General features: G+C 36.2%; 1 protein-coding gene across 6 annotated transcripts in view; it reads left to right on the forward strand.

Annotated features, from left to right (window-relative positions):
- Window positions 1–13791, forward strand: part of LOC117172435 (steroid hormone receptor ERR1) — a 281691-nt gene that overhangs the window by 220329 nt on the left and 47571 nt on the right. For all 6 annotated transcript variants that reach the window (XM_033360366.1, XM_033360368.1, XM_033360364.1 and 3 more), the window contains one exon: window positions 9011–9140. In XM_033360366.1, the coding sequence (XP_033216257.1) occupies window positions 9011–9140 (130 nt within the window). The remainder of the gene's footprint in view (window positions 1–9010; window positions 9141–13791) is intronic.

Raw genomic sequence — 13791 nt, forward strand, 5'->3', positions numbered from 1 at the left:
ACCGCAGGATTTCGCCGGGAGCGAGTGCTAATCTGGAAAATTGCACCCGCTTCCAGGGAAATCGCGGTAAAATTTCAGCCACAACCACGTCTCACGACCGTGAGATAGGTGGTTACAGTCTGTACAGGAATTAATACGACGAATTAGCAAAAGCCTCGTGCACCCTAAGAACACGGAGCGACCCAAGGACAACCGCCTTCTGCATTTTTCCCGCAAATGTTCTAGCATATTGTTGACACGCAGGGATGCTTTTTAGGCCCTTAGCAAGCGAAAGCTTGGCACCTCCAAGAGCGCCGATGATAAGGACGATTAATTTAACAGAATATTCCGGGTACAATCTTTGCAACTTACTTTTAACTTACTTTGCAACCCTTATGAGGTCTCTATACCTCTCTTTCTTTTCATTCTCTTCGGCTATGACGTTTTTGTCAGCTGACGCTGAAAATTCGGTAACGAACATGGCTCGCTTCTCAAAGTCAAGAAGAACCATGTCAGGCCTCGAGTGAGCAACAGAAACAATTGTCGAGAATATAAAGTTCCAGTATATGCGGCACTTCCTCTTCTCGACAATTGACTCAATTTTCCTAGGAGCATTTAGAGGAGCGATATTAAGGTTAATGCTGTAGGAGTGACAGAGATGGTAATAAAGCACTCTTAGTGCCGCATTGTGCCTTTGAATGTAGGTCGTTCCCGTGTGAGTTGGACAACTAGGTAGTATGTGAGCTAAATGCTCGGGGTGTGCATGGCACGCCCTGCATCTATCATCGGGAATGTCTTGGCTCAAAATGTGGCGACGATATGTTAAAGTAGAAATGACACCGTCTTGGCATGCAAAAATGAATACCTCTGCACCAGACTTCATTCCGGGCGATTTAAGGAAAGCAAACCTTAGCTCACAAGACATTGACTGATCCTTCACATTTCTGTGGAAGATACCGTGCATGCTCATATCGAGGAGCTGTTCACGAAAGTTTTTCTCTTGTGCTTTCTTAATTCGGGTTTTCAGGAGTGAGTACTCGAGATAGATAAGATTTGATGCATTTTGCTCACCCCTAATACTGAAGTCAAGTCCGAGTGCTTCAGCAGCCTTCTCCGCTGCTTTATGTGCTGTACCCAGAATAATCATGTTGTGAATACATTTGAAATTCAATATTCCGCGACCACCTTGACGGCGTGAGATGTAGAGTCGCGGAACAGCAGACTTTAGATGCATGCTTCTATCATGTGGATAACCTTTCGTGTCCCGATATCAAGGGATCTGAGCTTGTTCTTCGTCCATGGTACCACTCCAAATGAATAGAGTACTACCGGGACGGCAAGCATGTTCGTTTCAGATACTTTGTTCCTCGCCGACAGTTCGGAAGACGAAATTTGCCAGATGAGACGTTTTTGTCTGCTTCGGATATTAGTCTTTATAGATGTCACATCCTGAATGCAACTCTGTGGCACGCCGATGTATGTATAAGTCTCTCCAGCGCAAAGGTGTCGTATAGCGCTATCGTCCAAAGATAGATCACGCTGATAGTATGCTGCATCTTAGCAGACACATCTATCGATGAGCAGGTTCTCGGATCCACCTCTCTCTCCGCTCTAGACTTCTCTTAGCGTCAGATAGTATCCGTATTCTCTCAACAATATGCTGCCTGATGGTCAGCAGCTTTGACTTTTTAAGTGTGTGATAACTGGTCCGGAGTTCGCGTGCGAACTTTTGAACCTTGGTAATAAAATTCCTACCAGATGTGATGTAGTGAATCACACACTGAATGCTGGACACGTACTGTCTTGCCCAGCCTATCCTTATGGCAAGTTGATGCATTCGTCTTTTTCTTTCATGATCAACCGTTGATTTTATTTCACGGTTCGCATTGGCCAAAGCTCTCGCTGCATTCCTCTATCGGATGCCTTCCCGCTGTTGGTCTTAGTGTCGCCTCTCTTTCTCTGTTGCCGGCTTGTTCTGGCTATGGTAGAGTAGGTGTTCCGCTTACATATCCCCTTTTTTGGAGTGCTTTGGCATGATTTCGCAGACGTTGATGCGAAAAGTGCGATAGCTCCGGGTGTTTCTCGCACCACAGTGCATGCAGTCGTGCCATGTAACCTCGTTCAGGGGCCACACTCGCATCGTAGCACTCTAGAAAGTCGCTATTTAGTTGGTCCGTCCACCTAAAGGTCCCGATATTCCCCCGATCCATTGTTCGTCCATCTTTGTAGAGCCGAGCATGCAAAGATAAGGCTACGTACTCTGAGAGGTCGCCCGATATCCCAGAGTCACCGTTCTAGACACCTCACCCAGGTGCCATTTAGCTTTTGGCACGGTTTTTACACCTCAGCTTGGGGGCTCATTCCTTCGGGACATACCCACCACCTTTATCCTCTATCTAGTTATACAGATCAGTGATATAACACGACATGGTTTTGCCGTAATGCTGTTCCCGAGTATCCTACTCATACTGAGAAGAAGGCAACATATGCGAGCGCGAGGAGCGGGCAAAACAAAGAGAGCCCCATAGCGTAGGCACACATCGTCGCGAGCTTAGGTCCAGAATCGCTCGATTAGAGTTCCACGCCGTGGAGATACGCCCCTTCACAAGTTTGGGTGAAAGTTGAGTGGTTCTACGACCGCTTTCTGGGGTAAAAATTGATAATAAAACGTGGAGTTATAATTTTGGCCAAAATCGTAGACTCTACGACGTGGAGAAAAATTTCGAAAAACCTGACTCCACGTTTTATGTACTGTTTTATTGTCTTTAGTGAGCTCATAAATAATGGCAGGGATTAGACTGGTTAGTAATTGCATTAAAATGGAACATTGGAATACAGTAGGACTCGTCGGATCGGGACGGACCGGGTCTCCACTTTCGATCAGGCAGGTCGCAGAAACAAATCTAGCTACACATCCTGGTAGTGACATATCTTAAAATGTACAAGGCCCTAACATCTCAGGGGCTGTTACAAGCCGGTCAATTTTCATGCATACAGCACTGACTTCCGTCGCGTGGAGTCTGCTGCGTTTTTGCGTGCGCCTTTCTATTACGGTCAGTGAAGAAGTTTACGAGTGGGGACTACATCTTTCCGAGGATTTCGATGCGACGAGTCCCGATGCAACAGGTCCTACTGCAATAATAGACTCAAAAATTATTTATCAGAACTAGAAGACTTCATGAAAAATCATAATATAGATATCATGCTTCTTAATGAAACGAAATTGAATCCGAAATGTGAATTTTACATACTAGGATTTAATGTTATTCGTAAATATAGGTTAGATAGCCCAGGAGGAGAGGTTCACATATTTATACAAGTGGCCTTGAAATTTACTCAAATTTCCATTGACACTAAATGGATAGAAACTATGGTGATGAAGATGTCCGATAATATTGCGATTATATCAGCCTATAATCCTCTCCAATATAAATTAAGCACTGATCATCTCTACTTATTTTTCAAATGTAGTTAAAACGTCTTTTTATCTTGAGATTTCAACGCCAAAATTATGGATTTGAGGTGGCATAGGCGAAATACAAATGGAAAAATCTTACAACAGTATGTGATTAAAAATATGTATTTAATTCGGATGCCTGGTAATTTCACGTTGTATCCATATAATAATCCTTTGCCGAGGGTAGTGGACATTGGCCTAGCCAAAGACATTGCTTATAATATCGATTAAGATGAAATTGAAGACCTCTCCTCAGATCATAGCCCTGTGTTAATTAACACCAAAATGTTCAAAATGACTTCCGAAAACAAAAAAGTGTATATTTAAACTATAAAAAAGCTAATGGGCCAAAACGGCGTTTCAGTATTAATATTAACATACGAATCAATCCCTAGGAAAAGACCAGAGACTGTTCATCAACCTCTTTTGTCTTGTATAAAAAAAAACAAATTAAGAATAGAAATGCTCTACGTAGAATTTGTCAAAGAACTGGTAGTGGAGCGATTCGTAAAATAAAAAATCCACTAGCAAATAAAATAAATAGAGACATTTTTAAATTTGAAAACCTTAACTGGGGAGATACGTTATCAAACCTTAAAGTAAATAAAAATAGTTTTGGGCAAATCACTAATTACCTCACAAAAGAAAAGTCAAATTTCATCTCTCACACTTCACGGGAAAATAGCCTGGCTGTTTCAGATTCTGACAAGGCCAATGTTTTATCTGAGCACCATGAGATGATTTACCACCTTACAGACCACATGGGAGAAGAGGGCATAAAGTGGTTAGTCAATACCAAGTATTGGGAGTTAATATATGAACCATTAGTTAATCAAGAAGTAAATCTAGTCACGCTAGTGAGATAAAAAGAGAAATTATTAGGACGGTTTCGAGAAAGGCTCCAGGAACGGGCGGTATTCAAAATATGATTGTAAAGTTGTTCAGTGACATCTCAACTTTTTTGTTAAAGATGTCGGATTTAATTGACCCAATTATTAAATTTGTTTGAAGGAATTTTTCATTGGCTTCTTATTTCATTGGCTTTATTGGGTCTTATGAGAATACTTAATTATAAAACGTGCGTTTCATAAAAAGATTAAATAGGTTAACGTCTCGACGTGGAAATATAGTATCTGTTATATACTACTACCACTGTTACTGCCACAACCCTTTAAAAGTTAAAGCACGTTCCTTTGTATTCCGTAATTTGTAACATTGAAGGGTCTCCGTGAATGATTTTTCAGTTATCTTCGTGATTTGAAACGGAGTGGATGTCTATTTTTTACGTTGAAAACTATCCTTCTTATATTAATAGAAATTTTGTTTGATAAATTTTCAATCGTTCGCTAAGTTGATGCAGGAAAACATTGTTTTAACAAATATTGAATACCAAAGTTTAATTTTAATTTGATTTATTATATATATATATATATATATATATATATCTGATATCTGGCACTGAGGAGGATCCCTATCCGTGGTCGAAACGTTTGCCAATTTAACCTTTTTCAGAAATGCACGTTTTATAATTAAGTATTTCCATAAGACCCTAATGCCAATGAAAAATTCCTTCAAACAAACAAAAATTATTTTAAAGGATCTCTCCAAAAAGGTGTTTTTTTCATAGACTTACATTTGTAATGCTTACTTAATTGTATCATATGTTCCGGCATCATGGAAAGTTGCTAATATATTACCCTATCATATACCAGGAAGAGATCAAGTGTTTGCAGTCAGCTATCGTCCAATTAACTTACCACCGCCATTAGGCAAACTTCTTGAAATTATTATATACAACAGAATTAAAAGATACTACTGCTAGATTTGGAAAAAAGCCTTTGATCCTGTTTGGAATCGGGGCTTAATCTTTAAATTATATAAATATAGATTGCCCAAATATATAATTAAAATAATCCAAAATTATCTCAAAGATAGAAAATTCATAGTTTAAGTAAATGGAGAAAAATCTGAAGAACAGCAAATGTTAGCAGGATTACCGCAGGGGTCTATACTAGACTAAATCCTTAAAAAGCGTCATTGAGCACGCTTCTTGATATAATTAGGTTACAGAATTATACGATTACTCTATCTAAATATTTCGATAAGTGGAAACTTAAGATTGGTATTGCGAAGACTGAACTTATCATATTCTTTCATAAGTTCGAAAAGGAAAAAATACCTGATTTTTATATGAAGAATACATGAAGAATGCATTAATGCAGCGTAAAACAAAAGTTAAATACCTCGGGCTTCACCTCCACTTAAAGTTGAATTATAACGTGCAAATTGTGTAAATTAAAAAGAAAGTTCACAATATGATAGCTGTTCTTTTCTGCTTCATTCATAGAAAAAAGAAAGTAAGCATAAAAATTAAAATGATATTGTATAACGTAATCATTTTAGATGCCCATTAACCCTCAAATGGTACATCTCAAAATAATTAAATTACTGGAACAAGGGGTGTTTGACACCCCACATGTTTAAACGTGTATTGTGAAGTCTGCACTGAATATTTTTTAACGAAAGTCTTATAGGATAGGTTGTATAAGTATAGAATATTTAAAAGTGATTAATGCAGAGACCTGAGCGTTGCGTCAACGTAGATTATAAATGTAAAAAATAGTATAAAATATTGAGAAATTTTTTTTCATATTTAATAGTATACTTACATTAAGAACAAGTCGAAACTAAATAAGTTAAAAGGCACAAATTTTGCTTTATATACACTTTTTCACGCACTACTGACCCAAGGGATGTCAACTTTGGACGGCTGCTGGTCGAACACTAACGCTTGGCGATCTATGCTAACATACTTTCCTGTTAGTTAGTGATTCCAATATATTCCAGATGGCCACACATTTATTTTTTTTAAATTGAGTATACTTAATTGGAGCGCAAACTTTTTTTGGTGGTGTCATACGTCCCAGGTGCCATTTAACGGTTAAAAGAAAGAAAGACGAATTTTGGATGTTGTATAAGTATATCTTAGAATTATGATTATAATTTACAAACTAAACTCAGCGGTCATAAAAATAATAAAATAAAATTGTATTTTAAAAATTACTAAAGTGTAATTATTTTTCGACTCTTTCGAATCATTATTAAAATCGCCGTGTTTTATTTGTTAAATTTGACTTAACTCATCAGGTTTATCTTTAAGCTGACTTTTCAGAATTTGAGCCATTTTTTAGCCATTTTTTTGAGCCTGAAATGTGTAAGATTTAACTTTGAAATTCGTGAGTTGGTAGGTTTTTAAATAATCATGAAAAAATCCGGAATTTAAAGTATATGTAAATCAAGCCTTCATTTTGTCTCCCTGACATTTTCTCGTTCTTACCAAACCTGTTTCTGTTCAAATATTTATTTTCAAAATAGTCCGACGGATTTGACTCGATTCAATTTTACATTGTAGAATTTGAGTTTTTCTCTATTCTATAGCGCACATAAATCTAACATTTATCTGTAACATTTGTATTTGTAAAATCAGATTTTTCAAAAAAAGAAAGTAATTGGATAAATTCATGTCATTAATAATTTAAACAAAATTAAATTTGATTATAGTTACGTATCGAAATTGTTTAAAATTGGATCGCAACCAACTTTCACGAAATGAAATGGAATGACCTCTACTTTCCTTACACTTTTCTTTACCTTTTACACCCCCCCTTACTTCTTAATCCCTTTCCACTCCTCTTCACATTCCTCAGAGACGGGTGCATTCTCAGAATTTAGATTCATGAACACGCGTTTTTGAATTAATTGGCGAAATTGTGACATAAATTGTGATGGAGTGAGAACCTACGTATCGACAATTTTTCTATTTATGTTTATTAGCACATCATATACAGGGTGGACACGCTGGGGCTTACATACATGGCCAGTTGAATGCTACCCGAATTGCACAATAGCAGGGTAGAAGCCATTACACAGGGGTATTTTTATATTTCGCGCCTTTAAAGTTGCATTCGGATCGGCCATTCGGCCAAGTCCGTGCATCTTCGGATTAAGTTTATGAGAGTTTCCATGGTTGCGTTCGAAACTTCAAGCGGTTATGTTCAGATTCACCTGTTTGCCCTAGTCGCTGCCAGTAAATATAGGCAATGTCAATTTAAAGTTTACGCATGTAATATTTCATTCACTTTATTTAAAACATATCCTGTCTATTCATAACATACCTTTTTTTTATGCAGTAAAAATAAGCGTTAAACACCATTCACTCTTCACCCACTGGAAGCGCAGAATATTATTACTATTTTATAGTATTTGTCACTGAGCAGCTATTCTATAATGGTATTAGCAAAGAAAAAAATTACGTTTTCTTCTCAGTTCACATGTCTCACTTCATTATTAATTAAAGACTATTATTATTTGTAATTACTATATAACATAACCTATATTGTTTTGACACTTGTATCCGTTTGAAGTGTCGAACGCAACCATGGAAACTATCATAAACTTGATCCGAAGATGCACGGACGTGACGGAATGGCCAATCCGAATGAAACTTTAAAGGCGCGAAATATGAAAATACCCTGTATAAATAAGGCATTTCGTCTTTTTTCAATGATTCTCACATCTGACTGACCATTAACCAATTTGCGGCTGACGGTGGGTGCGAACTAACTCATTAAAGCCCGCTCCGCTTTTTTTTGTTCGCGCTTGAGTGATCGCCTGAGTGACAACCGCAGACCTCACGCATCCCGCGGAGCACCTGTTATACCTACCTGCGGCGCGTTGTCAATTCTCAGATCGGCCATAGAACGGAGAGCTATTGAAGAGTTTCGCTGTATTGAAACAATTTACCTCAATGCGCAAGGGCCAAATATTAATCGGTTTAAAAAATGTTTACCTGGGCTTGTTTTTCCAAGAGGCCACTTTAGGAGTCGTCCATAAACCACGTAGCCAGATTTTGGTCACTTTTGACCCCCCCCCCTCTCCCACGTAGTCTATCGTAGCTATTTTTCAGACATAAATCCCCTAGAAAACACGTGGTTTTTTATGAGAAACATTTTCTAAGTTAAATTATTTATGAAAACAAAGTTTAACATTTTTATTTATACAATTCATCAGATTGAATAAAAGGTGAGACTACGTACCGCAGACGAACCCTCCTCATCTGGCTCATTGTAGTCTTTCAGTGGCCCCCACATCGCCCTCTGGACAAGCTATGTATTTTATGGACGACCCCTTTTCTGCACTAGGACCTTTCCAGCTTCGTAAAATTGACTTTTCGGACTGCTCTGCCTGTTCGAAATTGCTGTCAAATTGCTTCCACCCGCCATTTACAATTTTGGAGATTTTTTATGTTTCATACACTTTTCATTCTCAACGTGAGGGTCACTTTTTTGTAATTGGAGAAATGTGTTTCCCCATTCAAGTTTCAGAAAATTGATAAGAAAATTTTATTTACGCCCACCATACTTTTAACAAGGCCGGATCTTCGTTGTCAATTTTTTAAATAAATTTTAATGTTTATAATTTACTTTATTTTTCATCTTAAATAATCAGAATGATTAAGTATATTTAATTTGAAAATTATTAAAATCAAATTCTAATTTTTTTTCGTAAACCTAGGATGGTGTTAAAGAGGAAGACATGATGCCTAGGAGGCTTTGCCTTGTCTGTGGTGACGTTGCAAGTGGGTTTCATTATGGCGTTGCATCTTGTGAAGCGTGTAAGGCTTTCTTCAAAAGAACGATACAAGGTAAAATAATGTTTTCTTTGATTAGTGTAATTTTTAATTGTTAGTAACACTTCCAGATAGTATCGAGAACTTGCTTACCAGCGACATAAAACTATTAATAATAATATTTTTAGAAGAGTTGATAAATTGCAAAATATCCAATTCTGTTGATTTCTTTTTTTGCTGCGGAATAAGTCGTTTTGACATGAAATTCAATTTTCAAAGAATTATGATGATGAAGGAAACAATTTAAAATAGGCTATGTAGAATAAGAAATTTTTAAAAAGATATATTCTTTTAAAAATATTTTTTTCATTGTAGAGTAAAAAACCAGGCTTTGTCCAATATGTTAAATTAGACGTGCTCCTCTCATCAGATCCCTTGACTGCATTACAAAAATGCAACTTTAACAAAAATTAATTTCAAATATTGGGCAGTAACTATCTTAAGCCTGAGAAATAAATCAACTTCCATATTTTTTTATAATAACAAGAACCCGGCAAAAAAGAAAGTATTGATGCAAATTACATTGAAAATACTAAAAAGGAAGGTACTCCAGGGTCCTTCGCCGATTTGATGCTCCCTGATACATGTCGTAGTATTCGAAATATAAAGTTGACATGATTCTCGAAAAAATAAAAAATAAGTAAAAATAATGGAGGTAACCACCTCTAAAACTTTTTATTTTGTGCCTATGATAATATATACTTTCCATACACAAAAAAACGGAAATTAGTTTGATAATGAATGAAGTAAAATAGAGTTCATCCAACATGAATACAAAATTACGCGGGGTAAATCACCCCTACATATTTTTCAATCTACTAAGAATTGCTAACTTCACAAGAGGAAAATTAAAAATATATATATTTTGCACTTGGGATAAAAATAGAGTTGTTTCGACAAAATTTGTTTTTTCAATTAACAGAGGTAGCTTAACACTTTTTATTTTGTTTCTATAATAATATATACTTTCCATGCGCCAAGACAATTGGGTAGATAGTTTTATAATAAAGGAAATAAAATAGAGTTCATTCAAATGAATAAAAAATTAGGCAGGGTTAAACGACTCATCACTTATGTATACAATTTCAAAATAAATCTTCAATCGAGCAAAAAATCCGAACAAAATACGTGTTGCACACTAAAAAGAGAATGAAGGTATTTATGTATTTTCAAGAAAAAAAGAGCATTGAATAAATATTTTATTATATTAGACTAGAAAGCTTCTAATGTGTTCTCTAAGGGCTTACATTTTTCTTGCACCTTCTTCCCTATTCCCTTACACCCCCCCCCCCACACACACACTTACTTAGTGGTGGGAGGGGGACTTAAAGTTTAAAGTGGGTTCCGAACCACCAAGAGCAACAGCTTTGAGTACTTAGAGAGACCTTTTTCTCCAGAGGTACCGGTCCAACGACTTCTTCAGAGATGAACAACTCCCTTGCTAGACAAGTGTTCACCACATGGACCGCTGAGGCTCTGCCAGAGTGCGAGGCGGGAATCGAACCCGCAATGCCGACAGAGTGGGTTCAAAGCCTACGCTTTAACCCCCACGACCATCGTCCCACTCTTATTTTATTATATTAAATATATAACTATATTAACCTAAACTATTTTTATAAAAAAATCGTAAAAATCATTAAATAGGATACATAGTTTATAGACAAAAATATTACGTTTAGGTCAAATTTACAACCTTTTGAATTCTAGACGGTATATCGAAGATGTATTCTTCCAACTTTTAACAATAATGATATTCGTCAAAAAAGTGTTTAAAACATAATGATTTCTTACACCCCGAGCAATCGAAGTAAAACGATATTCGGACGGCCTAATATATCACAATGTGCTTTACAAGAATCGCCAAAGGTAAAGTCCAGCGGATTTTCGAATTTACCTGGTTTTTCTGCAATACTCTACCGATCGAAAATCTCAGAATATTCTCTGGCAGAAAAGCCTGATCTGTTACAGGCTATTTGAAGGCTTTATTTGAATGATTTCGTCTCTAGAGATAGACTAAGAGATTTGGGTCATTTGAAAAATGATGCGGCGGTCATATAATGGTCCTATTGTATTCGTCACGTACCGAGCGGGCAGAGTTATTTACAGCAGTTGGCCGTCACCAACCTAACTTCCTTTTTAAATTTGCCTGCAAATCATTACAATTTTTTTAATGGATGCATTTTCTCATTACAGACATTCTAGAATTACCACTTATATACTAATATACTATTTTGGAGTTGAATTAAAAAATATTGTCTGTTTTAGGGTATCTCATTCCTTTTATGAGATGCGTTATATTCATTTCAATTTTAAATATCTAAAATAAGTTATATGCCTGAAATAATTGAAAGCCGGAGATTCCGAATTATGTTTTAGGCTGTTAACTTTGAAATTAAAAAAATCTATTTCTAAATTTTAATCCGAAATCATAAAAAAGGACCCTTGTGAGTGTCGGCTACTCTATTGTCATAGCCTCTTTGCTTGTTATTTATGAACGAATTCTTATTTCAATTTCGAAAAGGACATTTTAAAGCCTTTCGGGCCATTTAAACGAGCTACCTAGATCTTTAAAAATATCTACCTGTATCCTCTATCCTATCTATAATATATTAAGTAAAGATGGTAATATATAATTTAGTAAAATTGTAAATTTTGAAATTATTCCAATAGGAACGACATGAAAGATTCAATATTCGTTGTCAGCTATTCTATTGTTGCACATTCTATGATAAATTTTATCCTGCGAAAAAAAAGGTTAAAATTGAACAATCTTTGAAAATAATGCGCACAAGATTTACTTATAAAGGTTAATAATTTGAAATAATTTTGGTGTAGTTTCCATCTTCAATGCTCTTTTTTTTCTTAAAAATACATAAATACCTTCATCTTCTTTTTTGTGCAGAACAGGATTTTTCTTCGGATTTTTTTGTCGATCTTAAGACTGATTTTGCGAGACTATACATAATGGGGGGGGGGGGGGGGGGGGGGGGGTCATCTACGCTGTGTGATTTGTTTATTCATATTGCATGGACTTTATTTTACTTCCTTCGTCATAAAACTTTTTTCCAATAGTCTGTGTATGGAAAGTATATACAGTGAAACTCTTCAATAGCCCTCTCGTCCATAGCCCTTCCTAGAATTGAGGCTGTGCCGCATGCGGGGTTCGCGGGATATACGACTCTTACTCAAGCGGGCACTCAAGCATGAATAAACAAAAGCGAAGCGGGCTATAGAAGAGTATCACTGTATTATCATAGAAATAGAATAAAAAGTATTTAGGGGTAGCTACACTAATTAATTTGAAGAAAAAAACAACAAATTTTGGCAAAGCGCGTCATCTTTATTTATATCTCAAGTGCAAAATGTTTTTAAATATTTTTTTCCTCTGAATTTAAACATTTTTAGCACAACTCTAAATATATGTAGGGGTGTTTTACCCCCGCGTAATTATTTCAAATGTTTTGTATGCACTCTATTTTATTTCCTTTCTTCTATAACTGTTTTCCCAAATGTCTTTATGTATGGAACAGTCTATATTATCAGAGACACAAAATAAAAAGTTTTAGGGGTGGCTACCTCCAGTAGGTTTGATCGAAATCAATTTCGCTTTTATACACAAAGTATACAATCTACACTTGAGACCCCTGTTTCCGCAGATAAAAAAAAGAACGTGTCGCTTAATTTTTCGAGTACTACAAGATACATCAGGGAGAATCAAATCGACGAGTCACACCTAGTACCTTCTTTGTAAGACACCCCGAAAATTACGCTATGCGACAATGACGTAATGGACCAATGTTTTAATGCGTGTAAATTCGAGAAGACGGCATTTTAATTTCGAATCTTTCTATACTTAAAAATATGGTGCAGGCGTTAAAAGTCAGTGAATTTACTCCAATGCGTCATTACGCAAATGATTCTGCATATATCAACGCGTCTGAATTCGTGAGAGTAAAAGATACACTCGAATGTGCCCTACTTCGCCACAGCGAATTTCAGCAAATGTTGATTTATACTGGTACAATTTAAACCGTGACAAGAGAACAAACGTGCGGGGCATACAGAATTTATTGTTAATATTTAGTAAATTGTATTGTGGCTCAGTGAGGACACTGTGGACTGATACACGAAGGATTGCTGGCCTTGGACCAGGCATTCATATGAATTCACACGCAGTCAACTAGCGCTGTCTCGGTTCGTCTAAATACGTCTCAATTCCGTTAAACCAATCAGAAAACGGAATTCACGCGCAGTCAAAAATGTTAATTCGCTCCAATCCTTATTAATACTTTTTTTGTTGATGGGAAGAATAGCACGATGCGACTTAAACCACCTTAATCGAAAGGTCCTTTTAAAAGTTACAAGCAAAAATATAAATGGAAACAATTTTGCTCTAATATCTTAAAAAATGTCAAAGATATATTTTGGAACTCAGGGGATTTCATGGAAAGCATTAATATCACAAAAAATATTTTGTTAGGAAATGTTTAAAAATCGCATTTTTCACAAAAGTCGATTTTTGTATCTATTGTTTATTAAATGAACTGTTGGTTCTCAAATAAGGTACGAGGGTAGTTCAATAAGCCCTTAGAATGAAGTATAAAAACAATTTTTTTTGGGTAAATTTTTTTTTATTTTTCAACATAATCTCCTTGGAGCTCTATAC

This window comes from Belonocnema kinseyi, chromosome 5 (genome assembly GCF_010883055.1).
Source record: "Belonocnema kinseyi isolate 2016_QV_RU_SX_M_011 chromosome 5, B_treatae_v1, whole genome shotgun sequence".
Lineage (NCBI taxonomy): Eukaryota > Metazoa > Arthropoda > Insecta > Hymenoptera > Cynipidae > Belonocnema > Belonocnema kinseyi.